The 15685-nt window shown below is 32.9% G+C and overlaps 1 protein-coding gene across 2 annotated transcripts; it reads left to right on the forward strand.

Moving 5' to 3' along the window:
- Positions 1-2392: 2392 nt before the first annotated feature.
- On the forward strand, positions 2393-6739 carry LOC103495711 (O-fucosyltransferase 27). Of its 2 annotated transcripts, none has more exons than XM_008457340.3 (10): positions 2393-2770; positions 3016-3100; positions 3818-3888; positions 3978-4066; positions 4157-4400; positions 4795-4907; positions 4982-5072; positions 5165-5293; positions 5391-5944; positions 6025-6739. In XM_008457340.3, exons 1-10 carry the CDS (start codon positions 2573-2575, stop codon positions 6461-6463), a joined length of 2013 nt encoding a protein of 670 aa, XP_008455562.2. In that variant the 5' UTR covers positions 2393-2572; the 3' UTR covers positions 6464-6739. The 2 variants fall into 2 exon arrangements, with proteins under 2 accessions (XP_008455562.2, XP_050943565.1); XM_051087608.1 differs by having other exon boundaries at positions 2606-2770; positions 3030-3100.
- Positions 6740-15685: the final 8946 nt, after the last annotated feature.

Below are 15685 nucleotides of genomic sequence, written 5' to 3' on the forward strand. Positions count from 1 at the left end.
AACGACAATAATTTCCTATAAAAGTAGCTCAAAATTTAGTCCAACGTAACTTTCCCCTTTAATTGCAACAACCCACACTTACTCTAGTCAAACCTCTACGCAAACTTAGACCTTTACGCAAACTTATCTTGAACCTCTACCATTTCTCTCCCAATAAACTTATGCTCTAATACCAACTGTCATGCCTCCTTCTGGTTGCATGAAGTGGCCAATAAGACAGGTCATGATATATATATACTAGTACTATCTCTTAAAATGAAGGAAACATTAATTTAAAACAAATAAGAGAAAATTAAAAAGATAATTTAATAATAATAATAAGTGTGAATAAATTCAAAATAGAAAAACAAGAAAGTGTATTTTAAAAAATATTATTATAATTAAACTAAGAATGTATCTAGAATGACTTATAAAAAATGGTTATCAAAAATTCATTTTTATTTAAACGATTTTGATAAATACTTCTTAAAATAAAAACACGAATGTGTTTGATAACTCTCTTTTAAGAGTATTTTTATTAAAAATATTTCAAGTTTGACTAGTGGCGGCTGGAGATGGGTTGAGACGATTGTCGAAATTGGTTGTCAAAACTGGTGGTTGAAAATTGGTCGTCGGCAGTCATCGGAAGTTGTGTATGTAAGTTGGCTGAAACTTACCTAAAAGATCAATATTTGAATTGTTATTCCAATTTATAAATATATTAGAATGGAAGTTTTCATAAATATAACAAAAACACTAAAATATTTATGACTCGTGTAACAAAGCACATGAAGTTAGACATTTTTTAAATATTCCTGCCTTTCTTCTCCTCTTTCCTAAGATTTGTTTACATCGTTTTTTTTCCAAACTATTATTTGGTTGTTCAAGATCGACTTGAAAAAAACATCGTTTAAATTCGGATAGCCAAATCTAGCCAAATGTAAAGGATCGTGTATAAAAAATCTTGAAAAAAATCGTTTAGATTGGGATAATCTAAACGATCGTGTAAAAAAAATAAAGGATCCTGTACCAAAATAATTTTAAAAAAAAATTGTTTAGTCAAATCTAAATGATCATGTACCAAAAAATCTTGAAAAAATAAACAATTGTGTAAACAAATCTAAATGATTGTGTACGAAAAGAACCTTGAAAAAATTTGTTTAGCCAAATATAAGCGATTGTCTACCAAATTTTGAAAAAAAATCGTTACCAAATCTAAACGATCAAATCTAAACGATTGTATAACCAAATTAAAAGATAAAATTGAAAAAGAAAATCATTTAGATTTTGGGTATTCAAATCTAAACGATCGTATACCAAATATATTATACGTGTTGTTAACAGCATGGTTGACGAGACATTTTTGGTATTATTCATTATCAGCTTATGGGTTTTTTTCGTTTTCGAGATTGTTCTATACAATATAAATATTCTACTGTTTTGTTATATTTTCTAAAAAACCCATATTAGAATTGTTTTTTTTTTTCAGAATTACCTAAAATATTGAACTTTTATTTTTAAATGATACTATATCTTGTTCTAATAGATTCGTAAATACTTTTCCAAATCATTAACTAGTGTTAGTTATAAGCTTCGTCTAAGTACGTATCTAATTAATATTTGACTTTTAAAATATTCATAATATATTTCTGTCTTTTTAAAAAACCATTTTTAATATGCTCTTACTCTATAAGTAATTGTCTTATTAGAATCTATACTAAAAAAACCTTAAACATGTCTTAATTAATTCTAGCATTCAGTGGACTAAATGTTAAACTTAACACCGTGACCTAAAAGCACAAACATCAAAAATTCAAATATTACACTAAAAAGAACAAAGACTAACTAAACAAACAATATCTTCAAAGTTCAAAACTTAAAAAGTTAGGAATAATGAACCATCTACACACTTTTACAAAAGCATAATATTGTCTATTTTAGATTTTATAACTTGATACTAATAAATAAATAAGTATATATTTCTAATCATCTCTTTATTTATTCAATATAGAACACCGGTCATATTTATGATAAAAAAATTCAACTATCAATCAACGTTAATAGCCTATATGATCAATTTAAGAATCTAAATATTTGAATCAAAAAGTGTGTATGAAGCTATTTAAAGCCATAAGCACAAAGTAGTCTATTCATGTCACATGAGAGAAAAAAAAAAAAGAAAGAAGGGGTTAGGTATCATGTGATCCCCCTACTTTCAAGTTTAAAGGCAAAAAGGCAACATTTTCTTATGTTCTTCAAAGGATCATCCTTTATTACTTCCTCTTCTCCACAATCAATCGGTAACATCTCACATAAATCATATTTAAATTACCCCCAAAAAGAAAAAGAAAAAAAAAAAGAAAAGAAAAGAAAAAGAAAAACTTGGTTGATCTGTCTCGCACGTGCCATTTTGGTCTCCCGCAGCCACGTCTGGCTTCTCCCTCTGTCTTGGTTTACTTGATTCACTCAACAATTTTCTAATTTCTACTTACTCTTCTACTGCTTCACCTTCTTCACCTTCTTCACCTTCTTCTTCTTCCTCCTCTCCCTCCTTAAGCTTTGCCCTGTAGTTTGAGAAGTCTAAAGGGGGGCAATGAAAGGGAAGGGAGAAATGGTGTTCAAATCAAGGATGAAATGGGTTGGTTTGGTGGGTATTGTTCTTTCCGCTTTTTCCCTCTTCACCCATTTCTTTCTTGCTAGATTTACTCAGGACAGCATTTCTGAGTTCCAATCCTCTATTACAATCTTCTCTTGGAGACCTGTTTTTGAACATGCAGATTTTTCCCCAACTGTAAGATCTCATCTCTCTCCCTCTCAGGTTTTTTCCTGAGATCTTAACTTGTTTTTTGTTTTTGGGAATATGGGTTTCTTCTATTAATTTAAAATAACCTCAAATCTGGCTTCTATGAATTTGTCTTCCTTTGAAATGGGTATCTTGTTGTTTAGTTAGTTTTTGGCTAAAATTTACATGCTTCTGTGTTTCCAGAATCTTACATTTGCTGCTGTTTTTTTTTTTCCTCCTAATTTATTGTTCAGAGTCCTTTGTTTAGACGGCTTTGGGGCCCAGTTCGGCGGCTGGAGGCTTTGCATCCTGATGCAAATCCCAGACAACACTATCCTGGTATTGCCTCTTCTGCAGCTTCATTTATCTGTTGCAACTTATTGGTGTAGCAGATTTTCCTCTTATAGAGAGCTTGAATTTGGTTTGAGTCCTACTCTGCATGTTGAACTTTCATGCTTATTTCATTTCGGTCTTCGAACTTTTTAAATGCTTTGTTTGTGTAAATAATTATTTGTCATTAGGTAAAAATTGATGTGAGATATTTCTTGTTTATTTTCCTGGTACATATATAATCTACACGAATGCTTGAAGCTACATGTGGTAGGTTAGTATTGGATCCCTCCCTCTTAATTTCAATCGGACCGCAGTCTTGAGGTGTTAAGAACTTACATTTCGTTCTTTTTCTCTGAAAAAAGATATTATAGCTATAGTCATATTGCTTCTCTCAAATCTGAATCTTAATTTGGCTTTCCACCTGCACCAAGCAAAAAGTAAAAAAGACAAAAAAAAAATATATATATATATAAATATATATATATATATATATATATATAGATGGATGGATGGACGGACGGATGGATAGATAGATAGACAGATATAGTAGATAGATATAGATGGATAGATATATGCTATCCTCCTTGATGTGTAGATTTGTTCCCTTTGAATTCCATGGCGCTGATAATAAACTAGTACCTAATCCTCCTCTCTTTTACCTGGTAAGAATGTTTTTTATGATGTGTTTAAAATGATGCATTCCTGAACTAATCACATCGGCAGATCCCTCATTACAATCAAATGGATTCATCTTTGTCAGGATACAGGGCGGATTCCATGAGATCAGGAATTCGGTAAGGATGCAATGGTTTAATCTCTTTTATGATATTAATATCAGGTTATGGTAGCAAATTGAAGGAATTGCAAATGCTTGGTCTTCTAGATATGCGATGTTGTTGTCATTGCTCGGCTCCTTAATGCAACGTTAGTAGTTCCTGAGATTCAATCAACCACAAGCAGCAAAGGAATCAGGTTTGAACTGTCCAAATTTAACATACTACCTTTTTCCATGTTTCAAAAAAGTATGTCTACTAACCAAATACTCTAATTATCTTCGTGCAGCTCCCAGTTCAAGAGTTTTTCTTACCTTTATAATGAAGACCAGTTCATTGCAGCCTTGACTAGAGACATTAAAGTTGTTAAGACACTTCCAAGAAATCTGAAAGGTGCTCGAAGGAAAAAAGAGATCCCAAGTTTTAAAGCACCTTACTTGGCATCTCCTTATTTTTATCGGCACAATGTGCTTCCTGTTTTAAAGAAGCACTCGGTGGTTGAACTTGTTGTCTCCGACGGTGGGTGTTTGCAGGTAAGGAACACTTTTGAACTCCTTTATAATTGAAACTATCTTCACCTGAAATGCTAACTTGTATGACTGATGTTAATGTGATTGATAGTGTAGTTCATGTTATGCTCGTCAAAATGCTTTTTATACGATCTTGTTGAAGTTATAACATTAGTTTGTATTTAGAAGAGGGTTAGCAGTATAAGTTAGCAAACTAGGGGGGATCTTTGTGTCACTATTTTGAAATTAGTTATTTCCTAAACTGTTTTTGAACATTGTCATATCTTAAGAACCTCTCTCGAGGACCCTTTTGCCAATATTCTTTCATTTGTCTTCATGGAAGGTTGGTTTTCCATTAAAAGAGAAAAAAAGAAAATCTTCAAAATCTCATAGATTGTACACTTTAATGATAATCTAGGCTCTCCTTCCGCCCAATCTTGAAGAGTATCAGAGATTGAGGTGTAGAGTTGCCTTCCATGCTCTTCGATTCAGAGTGGAAGTTCAGGATCTTGCCACCAAAATTCTGCATAGGTAAATATTTGAAATGTTTTGAAAGGTTCTTGAAACTGTTCTTACAGTTCTTTTTTTTTTTTTTAAATTTTTAGGTTAAGAGCTCCGGGTAGGCCGTTCATAGCCTACTATCCTGGGATGACAAGAGAGGCCTTAGCGTATTACGGTTGTGCTGAACTGTTTCAGGTACATATTTTAACCTTGATTATGTAATTCATACGTTTTGGTGATTTATTCTTGACGTTTTATATGTGTTTTTGACTTGAAATGACATTCAGGATGTACATAATGAGCTCATTCAGCACAAAAGATTGTGGATGCGAAGACGCGGGATCGTCAAGGGGAAGCTTTCAGTGAATTCCGAGGATCAACGGCTAAATGGTTCATGTCCTCTAATGCCAGAAGAGGTAAGCTGAGAAATAACGTGGAGGTGATATAATTTGGATCCAATGGTTAGATGAAATTATGAAAATGGAGAGTATGATGCTTGTCAACCTTTTACAGGTAGGAATTCTTCTCCGGGCCCGTGGATATTCATGGGACACCATTATATATGTGTCAGGTGGGGAAGTTTTCGGTGGACAAAGAACCTTGATTCCTCTCCATGCTACTTTTGAGAATGTTGTTGACAGGACTTCCCTTAGCACCCCATGGGAACTTAACAGGCTTTATGGTCGTGAGATTAATGTCGGTGGAAACTATCCAAGATCTCCGCCTTCCATTTTGAAGGAGTCAAAACCTGATGCGTGGAATACTATTGGTCCACGTCCTCGCCCGTTGCCACCTCCACCAGCAAGGCCAAAATATCCACACAACATAGAAGGTTGGTGGGGTTGGGTGGCTGAGAGTGACATTGAACCTGAAAGTACCGTGATGGAACTGAGGACCAATGCCCATAAATTGCTTTGGGAAGCTATAGACTATTTCATATCGGTCGAAGCTGATGTTTTTATTCCTGGGTTTGATCGTGATGGTAAGGGGCATCCAAATTTTGCAAGCTTGGTGATGGGCCACAGGCTTTATCAGTCAGCTTCGCTTAAAACATACCGACCTGATAGGTATTGGTTTTTCTATATTGACGTATCATCGATGGTTAATGATCAAACACCCATTGTTTACAATGCTGTTGTCTGTGCAGAAAAGTAATGGAAACTCTCTTAGCAGAAACCAGAGAACACCTATATCAAGCAAACTATACATGGCTGAGATCGATTCGTCAACATCTAAGGAAGTCATTACTTGATGGACTGATAGAAGCGTCAACGGTATCTAAATCAATATCTTTTCTATCTCATCCTGTTCCTGAATGTGCTTGCTCAAGACAGGACTCAGACCAATCGCAAGCTCAGGCTGGAGGTCTAGGAGTTGTGCACCGTTGTCCGATTTGGATGCATAGTCAGTCGGGCTTCAGATCAAAAGATAAGCAAACTGAAGAAGAGGACGATGAAGATGAGTCAACATCCGAACTATTTTTCGGGTACAAGAGTGAAAACCGAGTAGAGGGGAGTGGAGAGATGAATAGTAAGGAAGCAATTCTGCTGAATGATCAAGAGGAACTTGATGGTGGAGAGAGATAGATAATAAGGGACTAAGTTCAGCAACAGTTTTGTAATGCTCACAAATGACCATTGCCTGAGGAAGGCACTAACAAGTTGAAGGATTATGTAACATGCCATTCTTTTGGCTGATGATTGTTCTAGAGCACTGGGTTCAGTTTCTCACCTTTAAGTTTAATGTTCTTTACAATCTGCTCTGGTTAGAAGCTTTACTTGAATGAAAAGCCAACAGTGTAATCCATGTAAATTTACTTGTTAATCCTTGTTTTGAAGGGAAAACAGGGGCTTATTTTACTATGTTTTTGTGTGTGAGAGTTTTATTATTATTATTATTTATTTAAACTCATGAAACCGTTTTCATTTTTACTAACTTGGACTTGCATTATTAGTTAAATAAATGATGAAATTAATGTTCTCGAAAAAAGTTTGCCAACGTTAGTGATGAGGTCATTTTGTCAAGTTCTGGTTCTTTTAGTCAGGTAGTATTGCAGAGCCAAAACTACCTTCTTTATTTTCCTCACGATTATCTTAAGATTAGGAGGCAATTGTATATGGGAATTTGTCATAAAATAATATTAAATATAGTACAATCTAATTTGCTTCTGATATTATTAGTAAATATGGTAAAATTTACTTCTGATATTGTGATAGACTCAGGCTATTGTTTGCAGACATTTTTGCTATCATATTTTGAGCAATTAAGAAAAATCAACTTTTGAAATACAGTGGTAATTTCGAATATGCCCTGAATCAGTAATAAAGTTTGAGTTATTGAATGTGATAACTCAATCTTTAAACTTATGTAATATTGAGTATATAGGTTTAGCATGTATGAAAGTTAGATATGTAGTTTCTTTAATTTATGTAATATTGATTATAATATTGAGTATATAGGTTTAACATGTATGATAATATTGAGTATATAGGTTTAACATGTATGAAAGTTAAATTTGTAGTTTCTTTAATTTGAACGAATTATATTTGATTTTTAGTCAAACAACAATTAAATTTGAGTTCAATTTTTATATTTATTTGTATTTATTTATTGTTTTTATTTTGGATAGTTATTAATTTGTCGTATTTCATTATAAATGGAAGAGTTTTCTCATTCTTTTCTTTCTTTCTTTACTTTGTGTTATTGAGTTGAGTTGAGAGCAAATATCAGAGAGTTTTGTCTGACTCAAGTAGTTCAAGGCTACAATTCTACCGAAGTTTAGTCGTATCTTAGTCAAGGCTACAATTCTATCGAAGTTTAGTCGTATCCTATTGAGATGATCAATGTAGTCTACTTGCAAGCTCGTGTACATAATTGTCTTCAAGATAATGCTTATCAGAAGCGTGTCTTGACTACAGCCTAAATATACAAAGGTTTTGATGTTTTTTTAAGTCTTTGATTGTTTTCATATCTAATCTTTATTACACCATTTAACCTAAATTTGAATATGAATATTATACATTTTAATATTAGCGGGGTTGTGGTTCAAGCGACAATAAATCCTTTAATTAGTTATCTTAGTGCCTATAATCACATTTGTTTAGAATTATTAACGAGTTTAAATGTCTATTTTAGTAGAAAATTGAGTATCACATGCATTTTCCATAGCATTATGGATGGCTCAAGGTTAACTTGGAGTTATTGTATGGGTATAATGGAGCGACTGTGGCTTCGACGGATGAAAAGACGCAAATACCCCTAAAGGCCCTAGTGTCACGTGGCACTCAAGGAAGAAGCACACAAAATGGATAGCACTGTGGGAAGGTCAGTAGCATCACGATGCTCTCGACGAGGCTTATATATAATTTATTTTCATTTTAATTAGAGTATTCAAGGTAAAAGAAAGAGAGTTCATGGCCGATTTTGAGACCTCTAAGCTCGGTTTTGGCCACTCTTACCATGATCCATGAGATTTCTTTTTATTTTGGTGTGCAATGAAGCTTTTTGTGTCGAGATTCGGTGACTAGCTTAGGCCTCAAACCTCGATATAGAGGTTTGTTGGATACTTTATTTATGAATTTGGCAAGCATTTCTAGATTAGTCAATTATGATAATCATCGATGAACTTATCCATAAAGCCCAATGGTCTCTTAATAAGCAAAGATAATCTTGTGCTATCTCTCGCTAAACTATCTCAGCATTTTACTTTTCTGAATTTATATAGATTATCCTATATACCTTTAAAAAAAATGTAGGTTGCTTGGGTTCGACCTAATCTCACTACTGAAACTGCATAATAGTGGAAACTGTAATAAGTATTTATAAAGTTTATTTAACTGATAAGGCCCTTGACATCATTTCCCGAGGAGCCAATTAATTTGTGTGTTAATTTTGTCTATTAAGTTTAAAACCCCAGAAAGATTTCCCTTTTACTTTGTTCTAACATGGTACAAGACCTTATGCATGTATTATGTGTTGTGCACAAGACAGTTTCACCCAATGAGAAGAAGAGACTAAATAGTTTAATTAGCCTAAAAGTCGTATCAATTTTTATTAAATAATAATCATGATTTTAAAGATTCTGTTTAATAACTAATAACTTATAGAAATATAAGTTATAAGTTATTATGGCTTTTTAGGTAAAACGATGGAGCCAAAACATGCAGGATAGTGTCTCAAAACGCGTAGCTTATATCCCAAATTCATAAACATAAGAGAATATAACTTGCATAGGTCTCCATGCTTGTTTTACCATGTGTTTAGTGTCTTATCGCAGGGTTATGAAGAAAAGAAGAAACATAGTGAATTGCAAGTGGAGCGCATGCAAAAGCTCTACGATAGGAATATTCCCTGGCGATTAACTTTTCTAGGCAAGGAACCACATCATCATGCAAAGAAGATTCACGAGAAGACAAAGAGTGGTAGTTGGAGTTGATGTGACTTGATAGAACTGCTATCAGCACTGACATGTGCAGAAGAATATAAGCTTCCCGCCTAAAGTAGTCTATATAAAGCTTCTTCCCTACCATGAACACTTGGTTTGAATGGACCAAACCCTAGAGAACTCCTTATGAGCTGGCGGAAAGGATTAGCCTTTCCGTCTTCTATAAAAGTTCTTCCACCTCTTCTACGGTCAATCTTAGGAGTCAGGGCTAGCCAAGGAATGCTCAGTCATTCTGCAGCTCGGCTCCCTTTCTTTACTTTTCATTTTTGTATTTTATTCGTAATATTTGACTTTTACGTTGTACAATGATCGAAAGACCTACATTCTTCAATACATTGCAACTTTATTCCTTGTCTATCTATCAACTCTTTATTGTTCATCTTTTAAAGTGTTAGAAGTAGTTTAGGCTTGTGATGAGTTCTTAATAAGAGATCTAATTTATAAGGTTCATTGCATTTAGCTAAGCTTTACTCCATCGCTTGGCTAGCGTTTGTTGCCAATTGCTCTAGAGGGTAAGTAACAAAGACATGACTAAATGTGCACAGAAAGGAATTTGGAAAATAAACTCCATCCTTGACAATTAAACCTCCATCATTTGTGTCCCGAAAGGAGAACAAGTGTGGTAACTTAGCGTCGGTAAGTTGTCACACTTAAAAGAGAGGTAATGACCCTTACAAGTAATGAAATCTAGATAGCTATCTTTATCATTAATCATTTGCATCCCGTTAAGGACCATCTGTTGCCTTTTTGGCCCTTACTACTCAGATTATTTAATTTAATTTAATTAATTAATTAATGTTTTGATAATAACAAATATGAACTTTTTTATCGACAATTTTATTATTTTGAATACTTCATAACGTAGAGCTCAAAACAATAATTCTGACGCCTCTTGAATCACCCATATCAAAGTTCAAATGAAAAAATATTGCTAAAAGAAGCGTAATAGAAAAATACTCGAGATGGTGACATGACGACCAAGTAATCAAACACATGTGGCTTTTGTTTTTGTTTTTGTTTTTTATTGGCTTTTTAAAAAGAAAATAAATTTAATATTATTATTTATCTTTGTGTCTAACTGCTAGTTTTTTAAAGAGATGGTGAAGTTGTTTTATTGGGCTTTAAACAAATTATTTTAAAATTAACATATTATATATATATATATATATATATATATATATATATAAGTTGTTTTATTGGGCTTTAAACAAATTATTTTAAAATTAACATATTATATATATATATATATATATATATATAGTTGTCTAACGACTAGTTTTTTAAAAAGATGGTAAACTTGTTTTATTTGGGCTCTACACAAACTATTTTAAAAAGGATATAATATTATAGTATTATTTATGTTTGTGTCTATCGACTAATTGAGTTTAAATCTCAACCATTCATTTTTCTTTTACTTACATCCAATGACTCAAAATGATTTTGGATTTCAATATATTTTCCCTCTTTTTAAATACTTCATTTCTCTCCAAGATTTTAAGAATTTTGTTTATCTTTCTAATACTCAAAAGTTGCAAAAGCCACCATTGTTATTCTCTCTAAAGCTTCTAATTTCCATTCTTTTCATCTTGTCCTTGAGATAATTCTTATTGTATTGTGAGGATTAATTATTGTGAGCTTAAAATTGTATACTCACTCTTTTAGAGAGTTTTCTTTTCTGTGATTTAAAACTTCCACATATTGTGACGGTTGGCCGATCCTAATCCGTGGAAAGGATTGAGTTTGCTCTTGAGCTCGAAAAAGGAGCAAGTACTGCTTCAGCTCTAATCTGTAGAAAGAGTCAAATGAAAAGTTTCAATCAAAATCTCAAGAGGTGATTGGGAAAGTCGATGTAGGTCAAGTTTGACTGAACCACTATAAAATTATGGTATCTACTTTTCTAACTCTTTTCTAATTATTTTTGCATTTAATTTTAGTTACATATTCTTGTTGATTGAGTTTGATTGCATACTCTATTATATACTTTTTGTCAATCTTGCTATTTAACATAATTTAGCTAAAGTTTTTTTATTTAATTTAAAAATTATCTAATTAGTTTAATTTAGACTTATTTGTTAAAAAGTTTAATTCCTATTCATTCCCCTCTAGGTTTGCCATGCCTGTCCAACAATTGGTATCAGAGTGAGGTTGATCTTCTTAAAATTTTAATTTCATGATAAACTTTATTGTTGGAGCATTATTGCAAAACTATTGGAAAATGAGATTGTTGAAGGTCAATCTACTTCTAGGGCTGGTTCAAATTATGCATATTGGAAAGCTAGAATGAAAATTTATTTGCAATTTGTTGACTATAATTTGTGGTTAATTGTTGTTAAAGGTCCTTATGTACCCATGAAAAAGATTGATAATGTTGATAAGCCTAAATTAGTCGTTTTTATACCCACGTTAAAGATACATTTCATGTCGTATTTATAATAGTTTTTATGACGGCAAAACCGATATTATTTGAGTCGAATTACGTCCGAAAATGTTCGTCATCGTATATTGTAAAAAATAAAAAAATGGCTTGCACACTAGCTATAATGCCTACTACTCAATGCACACAATAATACCTAAAATTCCAGCAATGCACACAATAATACCTAGTTCACCTGCAATGCACACAATAATACCTAAAATTCCAGCACACTTCCATATAGAACTACAACAAATACACATCATCCAACACTTACATATAATCAAATATCAATAAACACAACTATATTCAACACTATAAGTCCAACTACTCCAAATCCTCCAATATATCCACTTATATATATAATCACACATATCAAACAACACATCCTATCATCCATGGCAAACCAATAATAAACACCTACAATGCATAAGATCCAACACTAAAATACGAGCACACTTTTCCACACTTCCATATAGTACTACAGCAAATACGATCATTCAACACCTAAAATATCAGCACACCTTTCCACCCTTCTACATAGTATTACAACAAATAAAATCATCCAACTCCTAATCACATATTTAAATAAACAACCAACAACTGTAAGTGAAAACTCAAAAATATAAAGATAATATATAAGATCGTGATTTATAAACACAATAGAAAGTTCCTTCACTAACTAAAGTATAGGTACAAACTATCTCACAAACAACAATTAGTACGGGACCACATGCCCTTCAAAAAACTATAGGACTGCCCGTCCCTACAAAAACTTAACTCGACCAACTACTAACCTAACTACAAAAATCAACTACTAACCTAACTACAAAAATCAACTACTAACCTAACTACAAAAAGCAACTACTTACACAAATCTGCTAACAAAAGCTGCCCATTCAGTTCGAATCTCATCAATCTTCTCTTGCCTATATGCATTTTTGGTATTGAACTACACACAAAGAGAAAGATATGGAAAGTATGAGTTTGGATCATAAATTGTAATATGTAAAAAGTTAAAGTAGAAACTTACAAGGTTAGTAATAGAAGTACTAGAATTATGCACTATCTCATGTATGTACTTTTGCACGTAGTACCCGCACCCTACAGAATCCAATTGACGAGGGCACTGCATGTATATAAATTGAATACAAATTAATCTTATGTTTCATAAAAAATAATTACCTGTAAATGCAAATTACCTTTACAGGTCTCCATTTTGGAGTTGATCGATAGCGTTGTAGATCGTGTTTCGCTTGCCATGTCTTCAACCCTCTAAATATTTTGAAACATTAGAAGACAAGAAAGTTAAATAAGAAGTAATAAAGTAAATACACTTACACATTTATGATTCCATGAATGTCTTCATTGACTTTACTCCGAAGAGAGTCCAAAACATAAACGCAATTTTCACGAAGATCGATAACATGCAACATCCAATGAAAACTACAATAAACAACATCTTCAATGTGAGTACACATTTAAGCTCAATGGAAATATATTAATGTGTTTCTCTTCTTTATTTACCCGGTATTATATGGAATTAGCACTTTCTGTTCCAAGTTAACTGCTTCTAGCTGGTTGGCTAAATTTCTGGATCGAAGATCACGATCTTTTATATGTGACGATATTTTTGATTGGTCAATGACAAAAAAATTCTTTGCACAGTCACATTTATCCCAAAGACATCTAAGTAAAAGCAACCATAGTTAAAATATCAACAAACTAACTACAACAGTGGTATTGGAGATAAAGATGAGTATAAGTTGTCTACTTACGTAATATACGCTAGTATACACATATAGCCGATTTCAACCATGCCGCAGTAATGCAACAAATCTTCACGAGCTAAATAAACAAATTTGTCACTTCCAAATATTAGCTCGTTCATTGGGATGCGAATCATGTCTACATCCTCCATGTTGTTCATGGCATGTCTATTTAAAAGCTTAATAATCCCGTTAACGTCAGTATAATTTGAAGGGTATACGACATCCTTCCTAGTTGAATGCTTCTATCACAACCAAGGTTCTAAATTCAAAATACATATACAAATAAAATCAAAACTTAAATAGTAAAAAAAGATACACACTTGTTTGTCATTGATCGTAGAAACAAGCCGACGAGGCCATTCTATAATGTTACCCAATGCTTGATTTAAAGTCTCTATCTTTCCCTTCACTGGATTGGGTATAGTCAAATTTTCTCCCGTAACCACGTCTACTAGAACTTTAACATTGGGACATCCAATGTTATCCTCAACTATCGTGGCTACTGCAACAATATTATTAATGGATCCTATAGACAATTGACATGGTGTTCCCTTTACAAATATTATAAGCATAGTTAAGAACAATTGATCCTATATAGTTAAAAAACTAAAAGTGACAACAAAGTCAATTACCTCCACTCCTTTGTTGGTAAGTGTGTCCTCATCGGCATCAAGATCTATATTAATACTTCCAATGGATGACCTCGAGTGATTACTTCTCTTCTTGTCACTTTTGCATCTCGAGTCATCCTCTTCTTTATGACACATTTTCTCCCTCCCTTTTACTGTGTTGAAATATTGTGATTGAGAGACGAAAGCACCCACGCCTCTTACACGTCCACCGTGCTCCTTGGAACCCAATGCGTCAGTCAAGATGTCCTCATTTTTATTTGTTGCAACTAATTCATCCTATAAAACAATACAAGTATAAAACAATTCATCATCAGTTAGGTTAACAAAAGATTATATATTGTAATCATAAGTATACTTACAATCCGAGAGGCACAATCTCGAGTAGCATCATCAAAATAATCATTATTTTTTCCTTTCCGTGCTTCTTTCCAAAGAGTTGAACGATAGGAAACATCATGCGTTATTTTCTACAACAAAAGATAGATATTTAATTAACAACAACATATTAAGATAAATTCTTCAATTTAATTAGAAATACTCACTAGTTCATCGGCAAGATTAGCATATCCCTTACGTGACATGTGGTGATTGTATACGCATTTCGACCTTCTTTCCCTTTGAATACGACTATAATCCTGTACAACGTATTAGTTTGTAGGTAGATATCAAAACAATTCTAATTCCATTGAAAATTTAAACTTATTTACCTTCCATTCTTCACTTAGTCTAGCATCCACAAACGATTCCCAATCTTCTTGATTTATATGAGAATAGATTTTGGGAGGAAACTGCAAGAGTGATGGTTGATCCTTATACGGAAGTATATACTTCTGAGTTAACGTGGTCTTGAACGTTCGAAACTTTCTTGATGCAGACATAAGTATAGAATGTTTAGCATTGGGTTGTAAATCGAACGACATCTACACAAAAAAAAAGAAAAGCTTAGTTAAACTTAGAGTGTAAAGCAAACTACATTATATGAAAAACATAACAATAGAACTCATACCGATATACAATCATATATTTTATCTTTTAGCTCATTCGGAACTTCTTTCCAAGAGTTGTATGTGATAGGAATCTGTTGTCGAACGCACACACCAATGTAACTTTGCATTTTCTTAGACGTGGCTCCAACAGGTTGTCCGTGTTCATTAAATTGAATGGGCAACTTTTGCCCAGAATTTCTCACTAAGGCCAACTCAGACATAGTAGTTGGCCCACGTGGAACAAATGATTTCTTTCTTACTTCTGGAAGCATTTCTCTTTCATCCTCACTTCTATCCTCCATCTATGAATCTGCAAAAAATGGAAATACATTAATAAGCAAAGTCAACATACATAAGCATAACAATTATGTTACGAACTTAAACATAAATACATTATAAAGCAAAGTAATGACATACCATAAATATAGTAGTTATATTACGAACTTTAAACATAAATACATTATAAAGATACCATAAGCATATCAATTATATTACGAACTCTAAAATTAAATACATTATAAAGCCAAGTAATGACATACCCTTCTCTACCCATCTACCCTC

This window comes from Cucumis melo, chromosome 7 (assembly GCF_025177605.1).
Source record: "Cucumis melo cultivar AY chromosome 7, USDA_Cmelo_AY_1.0, whole genome shotgun sequence".
Taxonomy (NCBI): domain Eukaryota; kingdom Viridiplantae; phylum Streptophyta; class Magnoliopsida; order Cucurbitales; family Cucurbitaceae; genus Cucumis; species Cucumis melo.